General features: G+C 42.5%; 1 protein-coding gene across 1 annotated transcript; it reads left to right on the top strand.

Moving 5' to 3' along the window:
• Nucleotides 1–309: 309 nt before the first annotated feature.
• Nucleotides 310–21,706, top strand: LOC133015053 (phospholipase A and acyltransferase 4-like). Its single transcript, XM_061082188.1, has 3 exons — nt 310–549; nt 21,197–21,299; nt 21,435–21,706. Exons 1-3 carry the CDS (start codon nt 310–312, stop codon nt 21,704–21,706), a joined length of 615 nt encoding a protein of 204 aa, XP_060938171.1.
• The last annotated feature ends 6,157 nt before the right edge of the window (nt 21,707–27,863 follow it).

Raw genomic sequence — 27,863 nt, 5'->3', positions numbered from 1 at the left:
TTAAATCGTAGGAAATAATTGTCCACATCCAAACAGAAGAGAAATACACCGGCCGACCCGATGTGCAGTGAAGAAGCAGAAGAAAGACAGAGGAAGACGAGGAGCAGACAGAGCTGAAGATGAAGAGAAAGAGCGAAGCAGCTGAAGTTGCCCTCAGGCACCGAGCGTCTGAAAGTTCACCTGTCCCCCCCCCCCCCCCGTCCCCATCTGTCCCGGCCCCGGCCCCGGTCCTGTTGTGCCCCGGCCCTTCTGCCAGGCGTGTAGTGCACACCGGCAAGTGGAGCCTAACAAACCTTTTCCATTACAGTAATGACCTTCGTGACTGAGCACCCCGGGAGCGGCCGCCAGTGCAGAGCTGCCTCCACAGCACGGCCATTAACTCTCTTCCCACGGGTCCTCAAAGATCAGATGGGCGAGGGAAGAGGCCGCGGAGCACAGCGCCGGCACCGGGGCGAAGGATCCAATTCAGAGAGTTTCCATTCAAACAACAGGATGCGCTCCGATGGCCAACGCCACGCCACTCCACCGCCTCCCAGTCTGCAGGGGCTGGTATTTTACACTGGTGATGTAGTGGAGCTGCGGTTTCAACGGGACTCCCGCTTCAACCAATCACGTGTCCATCTCAGCAGCCAATCATGACTCTGCACCCAAATGACTTAAAATCAAAACCAAAATTACCAGAAAAAATGCTGGACAAACATCAGTGGGATGAGAACTACATCATTTATTTTACGTGTATTTAAATTGTCTCTTTTAGACGCAGATTGTTTCGACCGACACTGCAGCCATCCACCAGGGGGCGATCTGACTTCACCTTTGGGAGCCGGCATATCATCCAACTATGTTTACAGGTTATTTGAGGTTGCACCATTTATATATGAACGTAAATTATCCATACATTTCTTTTTGTTATTTGCTTTGCAGCCTAAACAAAGTTCTGCTCTTGGATTCTAACTTTATTGGCCACAATCACCCGGCTGATGCACAGGAAATGGGTGTTGATCTAAGGTTAGAGGTCACCCCCCCACCCCCAACTGTGGATTCGTTTGTTGGTTGGTTTATTTGTAAGTGTCAGGGAAGAACCCATCAAATTTCCTTTCACTGTCTTGAATGTTTTTGATATTTTCCACGGTTCCACAGACTCCAGGGGGATAATTCCTGGATCAGGCCCATTCAGGAGACTGATTTCTCTCAGTGTGTGAAGTGAGGTGCAGCGTGATGGAATCTTAAGGGCGCCTGTCGGGCCTTGAGCTCTTCTCGGTTCCTTCTTCGCATTCTTAATGTTCTGTGCAGGTGGGCTGCTGTTCCACATTCTGTGCAGCTCTTTTGTTTCATCAGGGCCAAAAAGAAAAAAGGTCAAACTTCCAGTTCCATCGGAGCGTGAGTTATGAAACGTTCTGTTTATCTGATGAAAGAGCAGCGAGTTGGGTAACCAAATGTAACTCTCCACTAAAGATAGTAATTATTTGATGAGTTCTGTTATGTAACAGCCTCTGTCCCACTTTACAAATCACTGTAGTCGTTGTGTTGCCGAGGAGATTTCTGCACTTTGCCTGTTCAGACTGAATCAAGCACAACTTCATGGATCTGAGACCAAATGTCAGTGCACCCCCCACACGACTTCACTGTTATCGTCTGGTTGCAGATAAAAAAAATGCATGGAGACTGAGAAACTAGCTGCTCGGAGATAAACCATCTACAGCCAGTTGCTTACGAAATGGACAAGATTCTCATTATATGGAATAAAAAAAGTTATTTTAAAACAAAATGCATTTCCAGACTCCACTAATGATGATGTTTTGAATTCGCTGATACTTTTCTGTGTCCACAGGTAGAGGAATTTTAAGCAGGTGGCACGAAAATCTGAAGAATCTGAAGAATCTATTTCAAAGTCCACTGTGAGGACACAATAAGAGACGGGTTGGACGATATGCTGATGCTTTACAATTGAGAGCTACATGATTAATATCGCTGGTTCTATTGCATTAGACTATTAAAGGCGGTGCTGCAATTCATAATGCACCAATACATGTGAATATGATTTGAGGCAGAATATTTTCATAAAGCTTCATCTGTGCAAACCTCCTCCGTCTCCAGCGCCCGTCATCGTGAGCCTTCAGCCGCTGGGTCGGGAATCAAACCTCCGAGACGCTCCCGTCCCAGTGGAGCTCCGAAACCAACTCACCCGCATGGAGAAGCTCTCTGAGATGTTTTCTCATGTACCACTTCTCTCTCCTCCGTCCTCTCCCCCCTTGATCTCCCTCCCTCCCTCCCTCCGGCTCTCTAACTCTCCACCACACTCGCCCTCTCTCGCCCTCCTTCTTCCTTCCTGCCTCCCTCTCATTCCTCCAACTCTCCAGAACACTCACACTGCTCCACACTCAGCGTCTCGCACATTCCGCGGGGAGCTGTTCAACTGGTACATTATGTCTCTCGAGTGTTTTCCTCAGACTAATGGAAGACACTCAGAATACCTCGGCGTTCCTTCATTCCACTGGTGAAAGAAAGTCCACACATTTCCTCCGTGAGGGAAAGTTTCAGCCGACGAGCTGCAGCGGTGAAGAGGTTTTCACGAGTGTGAGCACTTGGAGTTTGATCTCTCTCAGATGTTTTGCTGTTTGTCTTCAAGAAGAAAAATTTGAAAGCATCAACGTGAAAGAATCATCGATGCAGCGATTTGTTTTATAACTCGGTGATAAAACAAATCTAAAAAGAAAAATAAGAAGGAATTTCCTAAACTGCAAAAACATGATTTAGTGAAAAAGAAGAGGAGCTGAGCTAGAAAAAACAAATGTGCGGACAAACAGAAATAAAGCACAAGCTGCAATACATTGTATTTAGGGAAAGCATGGTTATTTTAAATACTCAGCTGCTTCACTCTTCCTCTTAAACTTCTCTTGTTTCTTAATTTCTCCTTCTGTCTTTTGTACCTTTATTGTTTGTGAAATGAGCATTTTCTTTCGTTTTCTTCCTTCAGGCTCCATCTAATGCGTTTTGGTTTGAAAGTGGCGTTTTCAAACTGAAACCATCTCTGTCCACACGAGGGATTTCAGCTCTGCATCAGTTTTAATCCCCGTCCACACCAACACGACTTAAAACGTGACAAGTCAAGTGCGTGCCAGTGTTAGTGGCAGAATTGTTGCTCGTATAACAGCTCGTCTCCTTCACATTTAAACAGTTGTAACGTTGTGAAATGCAGAGTTTTACTGCACACCAGCTGTCAGCGACACTTGGGACTGATTATCCATGTTGGTTCTACACTGGGAGCCGAGGCTGAGGCCGACTCTTCCATGAGAGTCGAAACATCTCACTTTCTGCTCTTCTCCACTAAAAATGCAGCCTTTACACCTCTCTGTTTTGGATCCTAAGATTAAGATTAAGATAAAGATACATTTATTTGTCCCAAACACATGCACAGACATGCACAAGCACACTCATGCAATTGTAGGGAAATTGAACCTCTGCTTTTAACCCATCTGGTGCAGGATACACAGAGCAGTGAGCAGCCATGTACGGCGCCCGGGGAGCAGATGTTGGGGGAGTAAGGTGCCTTGCTCAGGGGCACTAGACAGGGTAGGAAGAATCCTCTTGGATTTTTGGACAGATCAATCCAGGTTCGTCTTTTTGTTGTTTCTCCGTGGAGTCGAACCAGAGACGAACCAGAGACCTTTTCTGCTTAACGCTGGAGTAGTGTGGACACCGGGTGTATCCTGATGCTATGATGGATACAGCTTCATCCTCTCTCCTCTGTCCCTTATTATCTGAAAGTTCATCATGTCAAGTCAAAGATCTGCGGGATAATCTCCAGAGAACTTTAACTCTCATCTCTTTCTCTATCAGGATATTTGCTCCCTGAACCAAATCCAAAATGCGTATTCCTTCCACGTCTGCACCAAGTGAGTGTGTGTGTGTGTGTGTGTGTGTGTGTGTGTGTGTGTGTGTGTGTGTGAAATCACAGCGCCTCGAAAATTCTCTTTGCATTTACTCTGAACACATTTAGCAATTTGTCAAGTACCAATCAAATGTCAAGTGCTGTGCCGAACAGCGTTTGTGTACCGAGTGGTTAAAACGTTCAGAGAAGCTGGCACAAAAAAACACACACTGGGGTTTAACAGCTGTTTATCGTTTGAGAATTAAAAGCTGTTGTCATGTGATGTATCTTAGTCTTTAGTTAGGACTAAAACAGACAAACACACACACACTCACACACACACACACACACACACACACTCACACACAGGGACTGAAAGAGTAGACGGCGTTCCTGAAGCTTTTAACACTATTTGTAAATATCTGGTGTTATTTATTCTCTGCAAGTATTTATGTTCCTGTCAATGTTTTGCTGCTGCTGCTGTTTTTGTGCAACCATTACTATTTTCACCATTTGTATTTGCATTCTTCCATATTATATTCATATCTTTGTACTTCTATCTATGTGAGTGTAGAGAGAAGCCCCTTAAAATGTAGTTGTTTCTGAGCATTATGACAATAAAGAACTTTCTGATTCTCAGGTACTTCTGCTGTACTTCCGAGCCTAACAGCTGACCGACTCCCTCGGCCAGGTATCCTTTATATTATGGGATGTAGATGATTAAAATAACCATAGACCTGGTTCATGAACGTACGATGCCTTTGTTTACTTTCTCACCTTTGTCTCCAACGCCTTGAACCAATGAGCAAAGCGCTGCCTGTAGGTTTGCTCGGACATTTCTCCGGGAGCCGGTTACGTCCTGCGATTCAGACCAGAGCAAACAAACCCTGATCTAGAAAAACTCTTGAGATTAGTCGCTTTAAGCTTCATTCATTCAGAAAGTCTTGTGAGAACAAATTACCAACTCAACACGACCCAGAGCAGAGTGATCAGAGATTTAAGTTGTTAAAAAAACGAGCGCTGTGTATTTTCGTGTTTGGCCCGAGGGCTCGGGGAATCAAGATGTAACTCTGCACTCTGCAGCCTCTCAACCTTCAGCTGCACACATGTTGTGCTGTTGTGTGACGAGGTGTGTACACGGCTTTCACATCACTGAATGTCAATTTCTCCCAGACACAGCTGGGACGTGTGGAGTCTCACACGGTTCGATGAGGACGGAGAACACTGCTCTCCCCTGCTGCTGTAACTTCTCATACTTATAACATCGTTAACAAAAAACAGAAGCAGAGCGACTGTATATAGGCCACCGTCTCACTACTGCTCCGTCGGGATCAATAAAGTAAATGTACACATTAATCAGTTATTTATACGCCTGCAGATATTCAGAAACATGTCAAGGCCACGATTTCCCTCTTTCTTCTTAACGTTAAACAAACTGCAAACAACTGTACAATGAGTTTAAAAGCTAAACACTGTTGGAGGTTTTAACCCTTTTCACTCATCTCTCCCTTGAAGCATGTTCCAGCCGACCCGTGCAGTCATTTGAATTCACAAAACGCTTTGCTATTTCTCTGAAATTCTTTTTTGATCATCTTAAAGGAGAAAGATCAAACGATGGTTGGGGTGGACGTCACGGAACAAAAGTCTGGTTTCAACATTTTCCCAAAAGGACACATCAGGGTTTTTCTCCTGCATCGGGAATCGTGCGTCATGAACTCACATACATCTACAGAGCAGCAGAAGGAAACGAGAGGAGCACAAGAGATATTCCAAATATACTAATATTACAATATTTAAAAAAGATAACGACTTGGTTTTGGTCTTCAGGGGGAAATGTGCAGCTGCCGCGGCTGAACCTGGACAGCAGGGCCCTTCAAGGCTGCTTCAAAATAATATATGAATGCCACAAGCTAAAGTGGCCCCAGCACAGCAGCTATTAGCCCATTATTTGCTTATGCGAGCTAACAGGCTGTGCACGATCCTTTGAATGTAATTTCTGCAGCCATTTAATTACGCGATTATAAATTGAACACCCCCACATAATTACCACTCAGGTGGGCCAACCTAATTACTTTTCTGCCCCGAGATAAGTGCGAGCGTCAAAGACACCAGCGGCCCACGTCACTGGTGGAGCGCTGGAGGCCGGCGGGCGGCTACTGGAAGAGCAGAGGAGATTTCTGCTTATTCAATGTGCTCTAATGGGCTTTAATGTCCTTTTTCTTCAATTGGATAAATTGTCAGAGCAAAAAACTGCCTGCTCGAGCTATATTGAAGTCACGTGACTGTTGTGTGACTGGTGTGTGACTGGTGTGTGACTGGTGTGTGACTGGTGTGTGACTGGTGTGTGACTGGTGTGCCTCGGTGCGTCACTTTCAAGACGGCATCTGACTCCGAGACCATTTCTACAGGGGAAACGGAGGCTGTTCAACAGGATGAGAGTGATGCAGTGGTTGAGGCTTTTCTGACAAGTGAATTACGGATGTCAAAATGTTGCTTGAGACAGAAAATCTGTAATTGCACTCGGAATTAACAGGAGGTGAGTTTAATTCTGACAGTGTCGTGGATCATGATCTGAGAAACCATTTTACTGTGATTATTGAATTGTTTTCTAGATTTGATTTGCTCACATCTCACTGTCCCTCCAGAGCTGAAGAGACAGAAAGGCCCGTTCCTTTGTGTTTGTTGGACGTCGGAGACATTTGGGTCTGACTTCAAAAGACGAAATACGAGACAAGAGTTCAGAATTTCAGCTTTTTTTATTTCCTGGTATTTACATCATCTCACATCTTCATCTTTTGATCGTAAAGCCTAATGTCTTCAGAGCACAACTCAACAGAGGGACTGGCCTTTCTGTTCCACGACTTCTGGAGGGGACGGGAGTTTGTGGATGTGATTGTTTTTGTCAGTTAACTCTTGTGTGTGAGATTTTGTATTTGTTTTGAAAACCAGCACATGAAAGCATAAAAAGCGGCGTTTAGCTTCAAGTAAGGTTGCAATTTCAACTGTGACAAATTCAAGTTTCAAGAGTTTATTGTCAAAATTATGCTTTGCCAATAACATCATGACCGTGTGTCAGTTCGTTTCTCTGTCACTGAAATGATCTGACAACAGCGACTGAGAAAATACATCACTCTCTTTTTGAGAATGTATTTTCTTTTCAGGACACCTTGTGCAAAGAGGCAGGAATTCATAACGTGTCTTTCATGATATATTTTAGACTGAAATACTCAATTTTCCTTTTCATCAATTCTAACCATCGAGAGCCAGGTCGTAAGAGTTGGACCGAGCTTGAGTCTGAGAACACGTCACTGCAGAGACTGGTAAGGACGAGGAATTCTGCAGGAAACTATTGGAAACTGGTTTGTTGAAGCAAAGAAACACAAAGTTGCCAACATGGTTCTGCTTGTGTCTCCTCTTCTTCACCTTTATTTCCGACAGTGTGGTTTGTATTTTTCTGAGCGGTGACACCTGTTGTCCAGGAGGAGAGAAGCATCGTGCTGACGTCACAGTTTGAGTAACGAGCTCAAGAACCTGCAGCTGAACGCACAGGGAGGCTTCTACACAAATAACCCACTTTCCTATTTAATAAGTATTGTATTGTTAATTAATATTGAATCAATAACCTATTTTATGCTGCTTTTATGAAATTTGGTTTGTGCTGCAGTTTTAATGCTCCCATCATAATGTGTTTCACAAATGACTAATGATTCTGACCCTCTGGCCTGCACCAGTGTACAAAGGGTAAAAGCAGATTACTGCAGGTTATGTATATGCCTTAGTGCTGTGTGAGAGTACACAACACTGTACACGCACAATAGTACATGTGGTGCTTGTGCTCCTTCAAAACATGAATACACACAAAGAAGCCAAGGACGAGCAGAAAATGAGGCCAGTGCACGTTACTGCTAATGAAATACTAAACACAATCACACACACACAGGGATGGAAGGGAATGGCAAAAGTTAGTGAGCGGAATCCGAATAAACTGAATTAATGAATATTATATAACAATGTATGATAAGTGCCAGTGCGTGGGTTAAACATTTAAACAATGAAATAAGTGAATTGAGGAGATGGAACCACATATTTCAGCAAAAAGAAAAAGACAACCAACAGAAATAAAGGATTTCGTTTTTGTGCACCATAGCTGGGGCCACTTCCACAAACATCTCACTCAAACAACAGACAAGTAATGAAAGATAAATATATATATATATGTACAGGATTGAAAAGCAGCTGAGTCGACACTTTGTCAGATGCACACTTGCCTCCTTTAGTTTAGTTTACTTTACTGCTCTGTACAAACCTCGAAATATAAAGTTGTGCGAAGCGAAAAGTTTGTGAACATGCTAATTGTCGCACAGAAAAACCCGGGGTCAGCAGAAGAGTAGTGCTCGGCCTGTGGCTGCATAATGAAGCTGACATTTGCTCTGTGCTCTGGCAGGGAAGGGGGGGGGGGGGTGGAGCGAGGCGTGTCACAAGACGCCCAGCAGCAGAATTTTTTGTTGATCCAGACACAGGCCACTGAATGTCACCGTGACAATACACAGTTCTGGCAGTAGCAGACACACACACACACACACACACTCAGTATGTGTGCGTACAAACCATGGACGACATGACCGATTCTCAAAAGTGAAACCAAATCATCCGGAACGCCCCCTGGTGGCTCGCTGCATACATCACAAACACACCTGCATCTCCATGTTAGCAGATGGGACATGAATGTTAAAGGCACTGAACTGATTCAATGTTTATTTGTTTTTTATTATTATAATAAGTAGAAGTACACATCAGATACATTTTCCCTAAAGTTCTTATCTAGTTCTTATCCCACTGATCTATGTTCAAGTTGATTCTTCCCTGGTAGGTTTGGTTTGAATTACTTGACGCTATAAAAACAACATGAAACAATAGGAGCGACAGCTGTGTGTCTCTGACTCTCATCACCTGAAGACACTTTCACATAGTGGCTGATGAAATCTGCAAACTGGACAAACTTTTCAAGTTCATCGAAATATTGTGAAACCTCAACCAGCTGAACCCCCTCACAGGTTCCTGCTGCGCTCTCAGGGCGGACGATTGCACCATCACCAGATACAGAGGCCAGGTGAATATGTGATGAGGCTCCTGCTCCTCTTCCTCCTCCTCTTCGTCCTCCTCCTCTACGCCTCTCAGCCCTCTCCTCCTCCTCGTCAGCCTCGGGCGTTCCTCCTTCACGACCCTGCACAGACACCTCAGCAGCCGTGTGCCATTAGGGAAGAGACCGCAGGAGCAAGAACTCATAAATATTGACTCAGTTGCAACAGATCACGCAGGAAGTGTTGGAAATAGCAGGTACTGCATTAGAGCAGCAGCAGCAAACACCCCCCCCCCCCCCCCCCCCACAGTCAGTAGTGACGAGCCGCTGCGGCTGAGCTAAGTCACTCTTGTTGCTCTTGCCTCTTTCGGCAAGAGCAACTGTCAGGAGTGACAGGTAGAGGTTCTATAAATTAACAGGAAGCACACTGTGGCTCACACGGGTTAGTAATAGTAGTAGTAGTAATTATGTGGGTAATTGATACATTAAACATGATACCGTTAAATGGTGTGCCTTCCAGCATTCAATAAATGTTGTTATCATAAAAAAAATATTGAATATTAATAAAAAAATTATAATGTTAAATTATAACTTTTATTGATTAAAGTTACCTCGGGGCTCCACCCTCAAAGGAAGTGAAAGATAGCCAATTTATTGATTAAGTCATGATTTGACAATTCATGAGAAACGACACTCAGCCTTCTGCTAGTAAATGATTGTGAAATTAGGGCCGTGCAGTCAGGTTAAAAAGTTTATAAAGGTTATAAAGGTTCTTTATATGCAGTATTCCACTGCATATACACAAACTGTGACAGAAGCTGATAGACTTAGAGGTGAAGACATGGCACAAACGGTGAGTCTCCTGCTGCTCATTTGTTACAGTAGATTTAGTTTTTGTTCCTTTACAGTGAAAAGTGTTTTAGTCTGGAGAAATACAACATTATCATTTGAATGCAACTTTAAAATATAATTCTATTGAAGAGTTTATAACAGAAACCAGAATAAATGGGATGAAGTGTGTGATCACAGCAGCGTTTCAACAATAAACAGATTTATTTAGATAAAGGTGAAAAAAATACAGAGTTCTGGTCCATAAGGGGTCGCCTGAACAGAAAGTTTTATAAACTTTAACCAAATGTAACTGAACAGAATCAAACCTGAACAAAGACAAAAACAGATCAAACAAAGGGGAAGAAATATATAATGACTGATCAGAGTATTTAAGGAATAAAAGGAGCAAACAAAGACAAATAGACAGAGAGAGAGAAAGTGAAAGAGAGAGAAATGTAATATAAATTAGGTAAAAAGGTAGACGTAATAAATACATAAATGTTAACTATTAACTAAAGTGAGTTATTGACAGTTAAAGTCCTTGTGTGACACAAAGTGAAGCAACAAGTAAAATACATTAACATGAAGATCGATCTTTGTAATGGAAATAAATCAAAATACTGGAGGTAAAAATATCAATTTTCAGACATGTTTGAAATGATCTGAGCAATAACCACAACAGGTTAGTTTCTAAAGACGCTTTCACACCTTCCTTGTTTGTTCACGACCCTTTGACTTTTCAGTTTTGTCTGAATTTAAATATCAGATGTGAAAGGTTCCTCCGACCAAAAGAGGCGTTCAGGGTCAAACTGAACCGTGGTTTGGTTCGTTTGCAGAGTGAAAACTAGAACTGCAGAGTTTGGACTTTCTGATTTAATGCTGCCTCAACTTCTTCATAACTTCATCAGAACCCTCAAAGCAAGTGAAAGATAGCCAATTTATTGATTAAGTCATATAAAAGTAGTAACTACAAATTTGGAACTCGGATTAACAATTACATTAATAACTATAACCAAAATCACCATGTAGATAGTCATCTTAGTTGAAGGATATAGAGTTCTTGACAGTGTAGAGGTTGACAAAACTGCCACACTTACTTCGTACAGATGTTTTCTCACAGCTTCATAAATGTTGAAACCTGAACGCACTTGCTGTACAATTCATGAGAAACGACACTCAGCCTTCTGCTAGTAAATGATTGTGAAATTAGGGCCGTGCAGTCAGGTTAAAAAGTTTATAAAGGTTATAAAGGTTCTTTATATGCAGTATTCCACTGCATATACACAAACTGTGACAGAAGCTGATAGACTTAGAGGTGAAGACATGGCACAAACGGTGAGTCTCCTGCTGCTCATTAGTTACTGTAGATTTAGTTTTTGTTCCTTTACACTGAAAAGTGTTTTAGACTGGAGAAATACAACATTATCGTTTGAATGCAACTTTAAAATATAATTCTATTGAAGAGTTTATAACAGAAACCAGAATAAATGGGATGAAGTGTGTGATCACAGCAGCGTTTCAACAATAAACAGATTTATTTAGATAAAGGTGAAAAAAATACAGAGTTCTGGTCCATAAGGGGTCGACTGAACAGAAAGTTTTATAAACTTTAACCAAATGTAACTGAACAGAATCAAACCTGAACAAAGACAAAAACAGATCTAACAAAGGAGAAAATATATAATGACTGATCAGAGTACTTAAGGAATAAAAGGAGCAAACAAAGACAAAGAGACAGAGAGAGAGAAAGTGAAAGAGAGAAATGTAATATAAATGAGGTAAAAAGGTAAACGTAATAAATACATAAATGTTAACTATTAACTAAAGTGAGTTATTGACAGTTAAAGTCTTTGTGTGACACAAAGTGATGCAACAAGTAAAATACATAAACATGAAGATCGGTCTTTGTAATGGAAATAAATCAAAATACTGGAGGTAAAAATATCAATTTTCAGACATGTTTGAAATTATCTGAGCAATAACCACAACAGGTTAGTTTCTAAAGACGCTTTCACACCTTCCTTGTTTGTTCACGACCCTTTGACTTTTCAGTTTTGTCCGAATTTAAATATCAAGTGTGAAAGGTTCCTCCAACCAAAAGAGGCGTTCAGGGTCAAACTGAACCGTGGTTTGGTTTGTTTGCAAAGTGAAAACTAGAACTGCAGAGTTTGGACTTTCTGATTTAATGCTGCCTCAACTTCTTCATAACTTCAACAGAACCCTCAAAGCAAGTGAAAGATAGCCAATTTATTGATTAAGTCATATAAAAGTAGTAACTACAAATTTGGAACTCTGATTAACAATTAAATTAATAACTATAACCAAAATCACCATGTAGATAGTCATCTTAGTTGAAGGATATAGAGTTCTTGACAGTGTAGAGGTTGACAAAACGTAAGTTATGACCATAACTATGGATCTATGAGACCGACCGATGACCGTCACCACGGTCTTAACACGAATGATGTCCTCATCTCCCTATCCTCGAGACCAAATATCAACAATGTCACGTGAGTGACCTTAAGGGGGCTGGGCTCACCGCCCATAAAGCTCCCCGGTGAGCGCGGCCGCCTCCTCCTTGTCTGAACGCCTCAGCCCGTTCTGAGTGACAAAAGAGGGTGACGGTCATCGGTCGGTCTCATAGATCCATAGTTATGGTCATAACTTACGATCTATTTCGACCTCCCTCAGACCGTCACCACGGTCTTAACACGGATGACTAGTATCATCAGGGTCGCGAAGAACGGAAGACTCTACCGCCTCACATCCTCGCCCAGCAGCTGAGAGCAGCACTGCGGAAGCCATTGGTGTGGGGGAAGCCACATTGACCCTGTAGAATCTAGAGAATGTGCAGGGAGCACTCCATGTTGCTGCTGCACATATTTCTGAAAGAGGGACCCCCTTTAAAGCAGCCCAGGAAGTGGCCATACCCCTGGTGGAATGAGCTACCAAGGAATCTGGGACTGGTATGTTCTGTCCAGAATAGGCCTCAGCGATAGTATTAACGATCCAATGGGACAAACACTGTTTAGACACAGGGTGGCCGACTTTCTTACCCCCAAAACAGACAAATAACTGAGAGTATGAGCCCCTCAGAGACTTTGTGCGTGCAATATAAGCCTTCAGTGCCCTTACTGGGCACAACATAGGCAGGCCGGCTTCCTCCTGTAGTAGAGCCGGATCAGGTTGAAAAGTGCTGATCTCGATCGCCTGATTTACCGTCTGATGGTTTATGACCTTAGGCAAAAACGAGGGGTTTGGCCACAGAGACACACCTGAGTCACCTGCCCTCCATCTTAGACAATCGTCACTTATTGACAGAGCATGCAATTCACTCACCCTTTTGGCAGAGCATATAGCCAGGAGGAAAACTGTTTTGTAAGATAGAGACTTAAGGCTGGATTGCCCTATGGGTTCAAAGGGAGACTGCATCAGGGACCGTAATACCAAGGGGAGTTGCCACGATGGAGCCCTGGGAGCCCTGCTTGGTCGCAGGCGGTGTGCTCCTTTAATGAACTGAGACACTAGAGGGTGTCTACCAACTGTAACATCTCCCACTGTCTCATGGAAGAAAGAGATTGCGGCAGTGTATACCTTAATGGTGCTAGGTGCCCTGTTAGAGTCCAAAAGTGACTGAAGGAAACGGAGAATCAGCTCAATAGGACAAGTGGCTGGATTTTCCTGTCTGTTGCGACACCATGTAGAAAACACGCTCCATTTATGGCCATAGTTAGCCCGAGTGGAGGGAGCCCGGGCATTGTCTATGGTCCTCAGGACAGCCTCATCTAACCTTTGAGAGAGGTACTGAGAAGGGGCCAAGCCCAAAGCTGCAGGATGTCTGATCTGGGGTGCCATATCTGAGCTTCTGCCTGTGAGAGGAGGTCTGCCCTGACTGGCAGGGCCCATGGTTGACCGTGAACCAGGCGAAGGAGCGTTGGGAACCAATGCCTCCCTGGCCACCTGGGGGCTATTAACAGCACCTCGTAGTGGCCCGAGGCAACCCGGTTGAGTACCTGGGGAATCAGAGGGAATGGAGGAAAAGCGTACAACAACCCTTCCGGCCATTCTTGAGATAGTGCATCTAGGCCTAGGGGACCTCCCTGGTTTTCCAGAGAGAACCACATCCTGCAGTGGGTTGTCTCTGCTGATGCGAATAGATCGGCCTGAGCCGTGCCAAACCGACTCCATAGGAGGGATACAACCTCTGGATGAAGTCTCCATTCTCCTGGGAGAGGACCAGTCCTGGACAAGAGGTCTGCTGCTCGATTTACAATCCCTGGGATAAAGATTGCTTTGAGTGAAGCCAGATGCTGAAAAGCCCAAAACAGAAGTTTCTGTGCCACCTGGAGGCAACGCAGGGACCTTGTGCCTCCCTGGTGATTTATATGATACACAGTTGAAGTGCTGTCTGTCCTTATCAAGACATGCCTGCCCTGGATGGAGGAAAGGAGAGCCTTCAGAGCAAGGTGAACCGCTCTCAACTCCAGAACATTGATGTGTTCGCCACCCCAAGGGGGTATCCACGGGCCACGCACCATTCTGCCTTCCCAGACTGCTCCCCAACCTGTGAGGGAAGCATCTGTCGTCACCACTGTCCTCCTCGAGGGAATGTTCCCAAGGGGGACTCCTTGGAGCAAGAGCACCCGGTCTGCCCATGGGCGTAAGGCTTGGAGACATGTGCGTGTCACACGAAGTTTCACGTGTCTGTCCAGCTTCGGGTTGAGCTTGAAGGCATTCAGCCACCTCTGAATTGGCCTGGCCCTGAGGAGGCCCAGAGGAACAACAGCTGCTGCGGCTGAAATCATCCCCAGCATCCTCTGAAAGCTGATAAATTGTAGCTGCCTGCCGAGACGGAATCGTTTCCGGAAGACTAGAATCTTCCCCACCCTCTGAGATGTGAGGGATGCAGACATTGTAAGGGAATTCAAGCAAAGTCCCAGAAAAATCACCTGCTGCCTTGGCTCGAGGTTGCTTTTCGTCACATTTACCTTGAAACCCAAGGACCATACATGCGACAACACCCTCTGGGTATCCTCTACAACTTGGCCAAGAGATGGAGCACAAATCAGCCAGTCGTCCAGGTAGGGAAGGATTTTTACTCCTGACAACTGGAGAGGAGACAAGGCCGCCCCAACCACTCTGGTGAACACCCTTGGTGAGAGGGAAAGGCCAAATGGCAGGACCTTGAACTGATAGGCTTGCCCCTGGAATGCAAACTGAAGAAAAGGTCTGTGGTTTGGACAGATGGGCACATGGAAGTACGCGTCTTCCAGGTCTATCGAGGTGAACCACTCTCCTCTTTCGATAGATTCTAAGATCTGACCCGTGGTCAGCATCTTGAAAGGAAGTACCTTTATGAAGGCGTTTAATCGCCTTAGGTCCAAGATGGGACGTATTCCGCCATCTTTTTTCGGCACGAGGAAATACGTGGAGTAGAAGCCAGTGAGCTGTTCGTCTGGATCTACTTTCATAATTGCATCCTTCTGCAGAAGGGTTAAAATTTCCTGTGCCAGGATTTGAGCCTGGACTGGGTCCGTGACAATCGTCATGCGGATCCTGGAGTAAGGGGGGGGCCGCCGCCGAAACTGAATTCTGTACCCCTTTGATACTGTAGCAAGCACCCATGGGTCTGACACAGTTTCTTCCCAGCTGTCCAGGCATAGCCGAGAATGAAGTTCGGCGGGTGTCCCCCCACCCCTAGGCTGTACCGCCCCGAGGTCCTTGACCTCTGGGGGGGCGCCTCCTCTGGGGAGCACCTCTAGTCGAAAAACGGGGATAGAACCCACGTCGACTTTGTGAAGGCTGTTTGGAGTCACCAGAGGCTGTGAATCCTGTAGCCTGTCGCCTGTCATTCACCCATGGCTCCTTACGGGCCCAGGATGATGATCGGTGGGGAGGCTGGGAGCCCCTGGGTTTATACCTGGTAGACGCAGCCCCTCTGAAAGTGCGCTGTACTGACTCTCTGGTACGCCGAGACTGTTCAGCCTTATCTAACACACCCTGGGAGTCAGGATGAAAAACATGTGCCGGCACGACTGGCATATTGGTCAGTTCTTTCCTGATATTCTCGGGAAGAGTTGTCTGTGCCAACCAGATCTGCCTCCGAGCTACCATGGCAGATGACATAGCTGCACCAATGTCCCTTGTTAACTGGGAATGAGTGACCAGGGCAGAGTCTATCAGGCTCATGGTGTCCTGGTCCTCTGGGTTGGCTGTTCTCCTAAGAGCTGCCAATAAAATGGCGAGTGCATTGCCCGAGCGGGCTGCTCGTGTGGCTGCATTATAAGTCCGAGACACCAGTCGGTCTGACTTATCACACTCTTTCAGGGGACAGCGTGGATTGGTGGTTACCCGCTCTGGACCCAGAGATGTTAAGGCTGCCATCTCCCGCTCAACTGGAGGCATATCCCCCATACCTGTTTCAGGAGCATACTGATTCTTAGTCAGTCTCCGGCAACCTGCATTGAACTGAGGTGCCCCACTTGGGATGTTCCATGCTTTCCTGAGCATGTGCAAATAGTCACCAGCCACAGGTACAGTAACTGATTGCTGGGTCTGAGTGATGCCGGCCCAAATCCCATCCATTGGAGCAGGAGCCTCAGTTGGAACATTGAGCCCCACAATTTTTGCCGCACTTGAAACCCTTGAGATGACGTCCATGGGTGAAGGCTCACTTTCACCCATGTTGCTGAGGTTGGACGCCCCCTCACATTGTGTGGATTTAGGCTGTTTTAGCCCAGCAGCACCCTCAGACTGCCCATCACTTTCAAAAAGGGAATTTTGAGCATAGAGAGAGAGAATGTCAGGGTGAACCACATTCTCCTCCTGATAGGAGGGTAACCTGTCCGGGGAGGAGTGCCCATGCCTCGATGCCCTAGCTGTTGTGGCCGGGTACTGGGCCTCAACTCTACCCAACCTGTCTGACAGACTACGTATGGCCGCTAGGATTTGCAGCTGAGTGTCATCATACTGACCAGCTGGGTTCTGTGAAGGTTTTGGAGCCTGTGTCTCGCTTGAGTCCCGCCTGCGAACAGGGGTGTGCTCATGCCCACGTTTTCGGGGGGCTTTCCTTGAGGTGTGTCCCCTTTCATTTAGTTTGGCTGGTAGAGGCTGCACGGCCCCAGCACGAACAGACTGCTCCACCCATCTGGCTCTTTTAACACGCTCCTCCACAGGCAGTTCCACTGCTGCCACACAGGGGTTCTCAATATCATCCATCAAATGTGCCATGCCCAAACAAGTCGGGCATTCACGGTGGCCATCTCGGGGATCCATGATACCCCGGCAATAATGGCACAAATGTGAGGACATTTCTGTGTTACTTTTGTGATTTAAGAATAAATATATAAACAATAGCGCCCAGCAGCTACGGATAGCTGGTAAAGGGGATCTTATAAACAGGCTAATCACAGCTGGCCAATATCACATAAAACGAAGGAAGGGGTGAAATAACTAATTCACCTGAAAATGCCCACTGTATGCCTGCAATGGCAGAAAACAAGGGGGGTGGGGGGGTGGAGAGAGAACAACATCCCAGCCACTGCGAACAGGGCTTTAAGGGAAACAAAATAGCACCTACAAAGGGTGATAACCAATAACCAACTGTATTTTATACAGGGAACACAGGCAAACAATCCCACCTGCTGCGCACAGAGGTGAAAAGGGGAAACTACCTGGCCTCAAACACGGTTTATTTATTCATTTTCGAAAGGCAAATAAACGTGAAAAGGTTGGCTTTAACTCACCTCCACTCACTGTGCGCGAACGCACGAGGGGGAGTTGGAGAAAACCCCACTCCCTGCGGACAGCGAGTTACCGGGTGAGGAGGGGGGGGGGCACCCCCGATCCAAATCAGTTTTAAGGGATAGATTATTTATTGATTAAGCTTCACAACTTTTCTACTCACTCCTGTAAGAGAACAAACTCTGTATGGACACAAACAGCACGAGATAAACAACACTTACCCAAAGCTGTGAACATGAGTAGTTAGTGCCAGGTGCAGCTAATTAAGCTGCCTGAAACAAAGAGCAGAGCTTAACACATGCAGTGTAGCCCTCTGCCTCACTTTTAGAGAAGGGGAAAACCACAAACAATCCTCAGGGACACAAGGCGCCTGCACAAAAGTGTCGGATTGATAAAAGTGGTGTCCCAAAATATCTTACTTACCTGTCGGTCTCGGATGAGGCGAGTGAAGAAAAGAGGAGGCGGCCGCGCTCACCGGGGAGCTTTATGGGCGGTGAGCCCAGCCCCCTTAAGGTCACTCATGTGACATTGTTGATATTTGGTCTCGAGGATAGGGAGATGAGGACATCATTCGTGTTAAGACCGTGGTGACGGTCTGAGGGAGGTCGAAATAGATCTGCCACACTTACTTTGTACAGATGTTTTCTCACAGCTTCATAAATGTTGAAACCTGAACGCACTTGCTGTACAATTCATGAGAAACGACACTCAGCCTTCTGCTAGTAAATGATTGTGAAATTAGGGCCGTGCAGTCAGGTTCAAAAGTTTATAAAGGTTATAAAGGTTCTTTATATGCAGTATTCCACTGCATATACACAAACTGTGACAGAAGCTGATAGAAGAAGAGGTGAAGACATGGCACAAACGGTGAGTCTCCTGCTGCTCATTAGTTACAGTAGATTTAGTTTTTGTTCCTTTACAGTGAAAAGTGTTTTAGTCGGGAGAAATACAACATTATCATTTGAATGCAGTTTTAAAGTATAATTCTATTGAAGAGTTTATAACAGAAACCAGAATAAACGGGATGAAGTGTGTGATCACAGCAGCGTTTCAACAATAAACTGATTTATTTAGATAAAGGTGAAAAAAATACAGAGTTCTGGTCCATAAGGGGTCGACTGAACAGAAAGTTTTATAAACTTTAACCAAATGTAACTGAACAGAATCGAACCTGAACAAAGACAAAAACAGATCTAACAAAGGGGAAAATATATAATGACTGATCAGAGCATTTCAGAAATAAAAGGAGCAGACAAAGACAAAGAGACAGAGAGAGAGAAAGTGAAAGAGAGAGAAATGTAATATAAATGAGGTAAAAAGGTAGACATAATAAATACATAAATGTTAACTATTAACTAAAGTGAGTTATTGACAGTTAAAGTCCTTGTGTGACACAAAGTGAAGCAACAAGTAAAATACATAAACATGAAGATCGGTCTTTGTAATGGAAATAAATCAAAATACTGGAGGTAAAAATATCCATTTACAGACATGTTTGAAATTATCTGAGCAATAACCACATCAGGTTAGATTCTAAAGACACTTTCACACCTTCCTTGTTTGTTCACGACCCTTTGACTTTTCAGTTTTGTCCGAATTTAAATATCAGGTGTGAAAGGTTCCTCCGACCAAAAGAGGCGTTCAGGGTCAAACTGAACCGTGGTTTGGTTTGTTTGCAAAGTGAAAACTAGAACTGCAGAGTTTGGACTTTCTGATTTAATGCTGCCTCAACTTCTTCACAACTTCAAAAGAACCCTCAAAGCAAGTGAAAGATAGCCAATTTATTGATTAAGTCATATAAAAGTAGTAACTACAAATTTGGAACTCTGATTAACAATTAAATTAATAACTATAACCAAAATCACCATGTAGATAGTCATCTTAGTTGAAGGATATAGAGTTCTTGACAGTGTAGAGGTTGACAAAATTGCCACACTTACTTTGTACAAATGTTTTCTCACAGCTTCATAAATGTTGAAACCTGAACGCACTTGCTGTACAATTCATGAGAAACGACACTCAGCCTTCTGCTAGTAAATGATTGTGAAATTAGGGCCGTGCAGGCAGGTTAAAAAGTTTATAAAGGTTATAAAGGTTCTTTATATGAAGTATTCCACTGCATATACACAAACTGTGACAGAAGCTGATAGACGAAGAGGTGAAGACATGGCACAAACGGTGAGTGTCCTGCTGCTCATTAGTTACAGTAGATTTAGTTTTTGTTCCTTTACAGTGAAAAGTGTTTTAGACTGGAGAAATACAACATTATCGTTTGAATGCAACTTTAAAATATAATTCTATTGAAGAGTTTATAACAGAAACCAGAATAAATGGGATGAGTGTGTGATCACAGCAGCGTTTCAACAATAAACAGATTTATTTAGATAAAGGTGAAAAAAATACAGAGTTCTGTTTCATAAGGGGTTGACTGAACAGAACTTAAGTTTTATAAACTTTGACCAAATGTAACTGAACAGAATCGGACCTGAACAAAAACATACAGATCTAACAAAGGGGAAAATATATAATGACTGATCAGAGCATTTAAGGAATAAAAGGAGCAAAGAGACAGAGAGAGAGAAAGTGAAAGAGAGAGAAATGTAATATAAATGAGGTAAAAAGGTCAACATAATAAATACATAAATGTTAACTATTAACTAAAGTGAGTTATTGACAGTTAAAGTCTTTGTGTGACACAAAGTGATGCAACAAGTAAAATACATAAACATGAAGATCGGTCTTTGTAATGGAAATAAATCAAAATACCGGAGGTAAAAATATCCATTTACAGACATGTTTGAAATTATCTGAGCAATAACCACAACAGGTTAGTTTCTAAAGACACTTTCACACATTTCTTGTTTGTTCACGACCCTTTGACTTTTCAGTTTTGTCTGAATTTAAATATCAGGTGTGAAAGGTTCCTTCGACCAAAAGAGGCGTTCAGGGTCAAACTTAACCGTGGCTTGGTTCGTTTGCAGAGTGAAAACTAGAACTGCAGAGTTTGGACTTTCTGATTTAATGCTGCCTCAACTTCTTCACAACTTCAACAGAACTTCTTGTTGTCTTCACCTCTGATGATTTAATACTTGAACGACAAAGACGTTCATTTTGTGAGAGTAAAATCAAAATGATGATAGATTTCCAACAAACTAATGAAATCAATGGGTTCATTAGTTTTCTTCCATCAAACGAAACACAACCTTTTTTCACATGCACTTTATTCAAACCACTTGGTGAATACAGCACCTGAACACGTGGATGTCAGACACACATGTTGTCTACAATCTAATCAATGTCAAGTGAAGGTTGGTCTCAGTCCACGAAGCTGATGACCACAGGACGTACGTATCTCTGACAAATGTTTAGTGCTCTCCATGAATTACAATGTGACACCAAATCTAAACAGATCAAATGGAAACAATGTTGGTTTCAGACTTTTAGGTGTGAAAACGATTCAAGTAAACTTTCCTCCAAGTCCTGATACATTAGTCGAGTTTCTTTCGTACATCAACCTGTGGCAGGGCTGTGTCGTCGTATGACCCTCGTGCTCGTGCACACAAACAAATACAACAGGAAGCCACGATGAAGAGCACTTTGATCACTGCACATTTACATTGACTACATGTCCACTTTTTTATTTATATTTGTATTTTCATGTTTCTTTTTAGTTTAATGGAAAACCAGGAGACTTGATCGAGATCAACCGTGGGCCCTATAATCAGTGGGCCGTCTACATCGGAGAGAATGAAGTGGTTTATTTCACTACAGAGGGTGAGTGAAGTGATAATTATATTCATGTCAGAATATCACATGGACATGACGTGTATTTCATGATGGCACCGTTCTCCTTTCCTCTTTCTTTGCCTCCCTGTTCTTCCTGTTTGTCTTTTCTAGAAAAACACACAGGTGTTCAGTCATCTGGCTCGTCGGCGAGTCTGAGCAGCAGCCCCGGAAAGGTGAAGCGTGAGACGTTCAAGAATGTGGTCGGCAATGACCGTTACCAGGTCAACAATCTGCTGGATAAAACGTTCAAAGCTCGTGATCCTTCCGTCATAGAGAAGGAGGCCTGTGCGATGGTGGGCCGCGAGCTAGAGTACGACAATAAAACTTACAACTGTGAGCACTTTGCCATCGAGATGCGATACGGGAAGGCAGAGTCTCGTCAGGTGTGTATCTAACTGTTGTGTTTGTTAACCTCGTTAACTCTTCCACAGCCGAATTAGTGTGTAGATGTTGTGTTTGTTAAAAGGCGATTGACAGTAGACGAGTCTTCCTTTCTGTTTTCTCCACAAAGTGAGTCATGGTCTTGAACGCTCCGCTAACTGAGAAGCTCTCTCTACAACTCTGATATGACTCAAAAGAATCAAAGAGACGGGATTCCTAATAGTTATCTGAAGTGCATGTAGTGGAGATACTGATATTGGGGATATAAAACATTTCTGATACTAATACATCAGCTGATATATATTCCTATGGTGTTGTTTTCAAACACTTATTACATTTAATGTAAATGAGGCTTGATATTATACTGTTTAATTGTAAACTCGCCTTTAAATTAATATGATGATAAATAGATAAAATTCTTGTAAATATATAGAGAGTGAAATGTGTGGAAAAGATTGAAATTAACCTCTAGAGGAATCTAAATATTCCGAATGGTTTTTAACAATAAAAGGTTTTATTTAACTAAAAGTGAACAAGATACAGAGTTCTGGTCCATAAGGGTCGACTGAACAGAACTAAGTTTTATAAACTTTGACCAAATGTAAGTGAACAGAATCGAACCTGAACAAAGACAAAAAACAGATCCAACAAAGGGGAAAATATATAATGACTGATCAGAGCATTTCAGAAACAAAAGGAGCAGAGAGAGAGAGAGAGAGAGAGAGATGAAGAGAGAAAGTGAAAGAAAGAGAGAGAGAGAAATGTAATAAAAATAAGGTCAAAAGGTAGACATAATAAATACATAAATGTTAACTATTAACTAAAGTGAGTTATTGACAGTTAAAGTCCTTGTGTGGCACAAAGTGATGCAACAAGTAAAATACATTAACATGAAGATCGGTCTTTGTAATGGAAATAAATCAAAATACTGTAGGTAAAAATATCCATTTACAGACATGTTTGAAATTATCTAAGCAATAACCACAACAGGTTAGTTTCTAAAGAAGCTTTCACAACTTCCTTGTTTGTTCACGACCCTTTGACTTTTCAGTTTTGCCCGAATTTTAATATCACGTTTGAAAGGTTCCTCCGACCAAAAGAGGCGTTCAGGGTCAAACTGAACCGTGGTTTGGTTCGTTTGCAGAGTTTGGACTTTCTGATTTAATGCTGCCTCAACTTCTTCACAACTTCAACAGAACTCCTTGTTGTCTTCACCTCTGCTGATTTAATGCTTCAACAACAAGGATGTTGATTTTGTGAGAGTAAAATCTAAATGATGACAGAGTTCCAACAAAACTAATGAAATCAAAAGGTTCATTACTTTTCTCCCATCAAACGAAAAACAACCTTTTTTCACATGCACTTTATTCAAACCACTTGGTGAATACAGCACCTGGAAGCCACGATGAAGAGCACTTTGATCACTGCACATTCACATTGACTACATGTACAATTTATTATTTAGATTTTCATGTTTCTTTTTAGTTTAATGGAAAACCAGGAGACCTGATCGAGATCTTCCGTAAGGATAATAGAACCTATCAGCACTGGGCCGTCTACATCGGAGAGAATGAAGTGGTTCATTTAGTTAACGAGGGTGAGTGAAGTGATAACTATATTCATGTTAGAAAATAACTTGGACATGATGTGTATTTCATGATGGCATCTTCCTCATTTCCTCTTTCTTTGCCTCCCTGTTCTTCCTGTTTGTCTTTTCTATAAAACACACAGCTGTTCAGTCGTCTGGCTGGTTCAAGAGTCTGAGGAGCAGCAGCAGCGGCAGCCATGGAAAAGTGAAACGTGAGAAGCTCACCGAAGTGGTCGGCAATGACCGTTACGAGGTCAACAATCTGCTGGATGACAGGCGCACGGCTCATGATCCTTTCATCATAGTGGACAAGGCCTGTGCGATGGTGGGCCCCAAGCAGTACAACGTTGTCACTAACAACTGTGAGCACTTTGCTACCCAGATGCGATACGGAGTGGCAGCGTCTGGGCAGGTGTGTATCTAACTGTTGGGTTCGTTAAGCTCGTTAACTCGTCCACAGCAAAGTTAGTGGGTAGATGTTGTGTTTTTTAAAAGGCGATTGACAGTAGACGAGTCTTCCTTTCTGTTTTCTCCACAAAGTGAGTCATGGTCTTGAACGCTCCGCTAACTGAGAAGCTCTCTCTACAACTCTGATATGACTCAAAAGAATCAAAGAGACAGGATTCCTAATAGTTATTTGAAGTGCATGTAGTGGAGATACTGATATTGGGGATATGAAACATTTCTGATACTAACACATCAGTTGACATATATTCCTATGGTGTCTTTATCAAACCCTTATCACATAAAATGTAAATGAGGCTTGATATTATACTGTTTTATTGTAAACTCTAATTTAAATAATATGAGTATAAATAAAGCAAAATAAAGCGCATATATATAGCGTGAAATCTGTGGAAACGGTTAAAATGACCCGCAGTAGGAATATAAATATTCTGAAAGTCTATTGCAGAGGAAATACTGATTAATAATGTTGAAAATATATCTTTAAATAGTATTAATAGTAATTGAATGTTATTGTTTGGTAAATCTGTTTTATAAAGAGGTTTATTCAGGTAAAGTTTAGTTTGTTTAGTTCAGTTATTGCAGCCCACAGGGAAACCACATCTTTACATTATGAACAATCGTGTTTATAATAAACTCAGATGCCATGTGAACACAATGAGGAAGTACATGATTTATAATAGAGTCAACAAGCTTCTGAAACATTTCAACTCTATTCACAGCATAACAGAAGTAGTTAAAACTCATTTTATTGAGCCCTTTACCTATTTATCTATCTATTTATTTATTTAACACAATCTACTGCAGCTGAATACATGCAGATGTGAGTCCATTGTGATATTTCAAACACTGCAGGACGATGAACAAACTCTTTAATCACTGGGTTCATCTGTCACCTTCACTGTGTCGTATACATAATAATCCAGAATGTTAAACCAACCATCTCACAGCCATTAAAGGTCCAGTGTGTAAGATTTAGGTGAAAGGATCTACTGGCAGAAATTTAATATACAATAATCCTAGTGATGTTTCCACTACTGTGTTTCATCTAAATTGTACGAATTGTTGTTTTCTTTACCCTAGAATGTGTTGTTTATATTTACATACTTTATATTTACATACTTTATATTAAAACACTTTATATTTACATCAGGAGCAGGTCCTCTCTATGGAGGCAGCCATGCTTTTTACAGTTGCCCAAACTTGACAAGTAGCTTTTGAGTTTCTATGACGACTGAAGCTGCCACAGGTTATCTTATCTTCTTCTCTCTCATGTTTGGAAGGGGGGTTGAGGTGAGGGGTGTTCAGCTGCAACATGACACTTCACCACTAGATGTCTATAGATTCTACACATTGAACCTTTAAGTGTGGTTTAATAAGGGGACTGTGGCAGAGCTTTACTGAGTGACATTCCACTCGTCAAGATTCTATTTGAATGAAAAATTATCAAAATGTTTTGTCTTCAGTTTGTTGATTGTTTAAAAAATAACGGTTTGTCTCATCTTGTCTCTCGCAGGTTAAAGCAGCTGTGGTCGCTACAGGCGTCGCAAGCACTGCAGGCGTCGCAGTCGGCGCAGGCGCCGCAATCGCTGGAGCCCCTGTTGTCGCTGCAGGAGCCGCAGGCGCAGTTGTAGGTGGGGGATATGCTTTATGTAAAGCTCTGTCTAGTAGTCGTTCCAGCAGTTAAGAGGAAGAGGAAGACAACAAGAAGAAAACAAGAACAAACACTGGCAACAATGAATGTTGACATGTAGCTGACAGTGATTATAATTTAAACTTTTAAATAAACGATTTCACTTGTGCAATCTGGAGAGTAAAAGTTTCTTGTTCAACACAGTTAAAAGACTTGACTTGAATCAGATAAGACAATAAGACATTAAATCATCTGGATGATTAGACTGAAGACACATCTCTTTAGACTTCACCTTGGATAAAAGATACAAAATATATACTTCTATATCTGTTTAGTTGCACCTCTATATATCTAGTAGCACTTATATAATACTTACATAAAGCACTTACATATAGCATTTTGTAGTTTGACTTTCTTGAAGCAAATTGTACTTGATTCTTGTTGCTCTGGGTTTGTTCTCTCATGTTTGATGCACTTATTGTGACTTTGGATAAAATCGTCAGCTAATTGAAATGTGATGTGATGTAATGTTAGGGATGTTTCTTTATCTTTCATGTAATTTTTCACTTTTTAAACGGATCAAATAATCATTTGATCACACAATTTATTGGCAATAAAAGAATTTAAGATAAATTTCTTCAGTGTAAATGATTTTTTTCATTTTAAAAATATATTTAGCAAAGACATTTATCACATGTTTCCATTTTTCATTTCACTAATTTGTTGCATTATAATCAATTCTTCATTATATGTTTAATATAATAACCGAAGTAGAATTAATGAAAACTATCTTCCCAACGATGGATGTGTTTTCTATTTCACCAGGTTGTGTAACGTTGCTTTTGAAACGCGTATCTGAACTTTGCAAGAAAATAAAGGAATGTTAGATTTGGAAATAAAGGTGTTTTTGCAGATTCACAATGTTTTTTTGAAAGTGGGTCTGATGTCAGTGATGAGATGAGGGTTACACTTGTAGCTGTGATGGTTCAAGTGTCTCTTGGCCTGGGAGCAGGACGTCCTGTATTACAGCTGCTTTCATACAAAGTACAGCTGCATTGATCGTAGTGGGGGGGAATTTCTCCAAACCTCTTGTAGAGCTAAAGGACGCCGGGACGCTGCTCTGAGTGAGGCCTTTCTGTCTAACTTCTGGGTAATGATTGTGAAGTTGGGGGACGTTCAGATCTGTAGTATTCCAGTGTTCACACACAGGATGTGACAGAAGCTAATAGACGAAGAGCTGAAGACATGGCACAAACGGTGAGTCTCCTGCTGCTCGTGACTTACAGTAGATTTAGTTTTTGTTCCTTTACAGTGAAACTGTTTTAAGTTTTCTTTGTGAGCATAAAAAAAAAAGTGAACAAAATACAGAGTTGTGGTCCATAAGGGGTCGACTGAACAGAACTTAAGTTTTTAAACTTTAACCAAATGTAACTGAACAGAATCGGACCTGAACAAAGACAAAAACAGATCGAACAAAGGAAAAGATATATAATTCACCCGCTGTGATTTGTGGCGGCTGGTGCAACCGGGAAAGATGGGAAAATGTTTCGGTTTAGCGACGCCGGCAGAAAACCCCTGATGGATTTCACAAAAAGTACATAATATATTCAACATCTTCACCTCTTCATGCAGCGGCTTCAGGGATCCAGATTTTGACAAGTTAATTAAACCCTTGCCTTTGACCATTGCAGAAGTATTACACATTGAACCATATAATAGGTTTTTTTTGGTGACACCAGCCAAAAAAAAAAAGGGAAATGTTTTCCCAAAGCAGCCAACAGGACCGACGTCAAACTGACAGGTTAGCTATTAGTGTTTGTTCCATCCAGATGATTCAGGTGATGTGAAGCGAGTCCTTGCCACTGTTCAGGAGCTCTGAATGGGATTCACATACCCACACTTTACTTTCTGTATAGCAGGCTCAATTTTAAAAGGATAAAGTTGCCATGTTTACCAATGATGAGTGAATAATGATTCTTAGAAATCTTCAAAAATAAAAAAACTGGAATCTCTTGCTTTTTAAAGTGCGGTAAGGTGCATCCTCTTTGCTTCAAGGATCTTTGTAATTCATCTGCAAAGAAAGAGACGACCTTATCAAATCTGATTTGAATGGACATGGAGCTTAGAAAAGACAAAGCTCTGTGGAGAAGGTCCCACATTTCACACTCCAGAGCTGTGAAGAACGAGATTGTAAGATGGGTAAGATTGTGATGAGGAATGGATCAGGGAGAGGGAATAAAAGCATTTCTAAAGCTTTGAGTGTTGAGTGTAGAGATGGTTCCTGGTCAGGAGGCTAAACAAGAAGCCAAAGATCACTCCAACAAAACTTCAGGAACCCTCAGCAGAGAAGGGAGAACCTGATGGAAACACAAACACCTCAGCAGCCCGTCATCAGTCAGGTCTTTACGGGAGAGATCGCTCAATGAAAACCACAAAAAACGAACTGATAGTAAGAGGAAAAACATTCTCTGGTCTCATGAGACAA

This window comes from Limanda limanda, chromosome 12, assembly GCF_963576545.1.
Source record: "Limanda limanda chromosome 12, fLimLim1.1, whole genome shotgun sequence".
In the NCBI taxonomy this organism is placed as follows: Eukaryota; Metazoa; Chordata; class Actinopteri; order Pleuronectiformes; family Pleuronectidae; genus Limanda; species Limanda limanda.
Note: the sequence above shows the minus strand (reverse complement) of the source record. Positions and strands in the feature narration are given on the sequence as shown.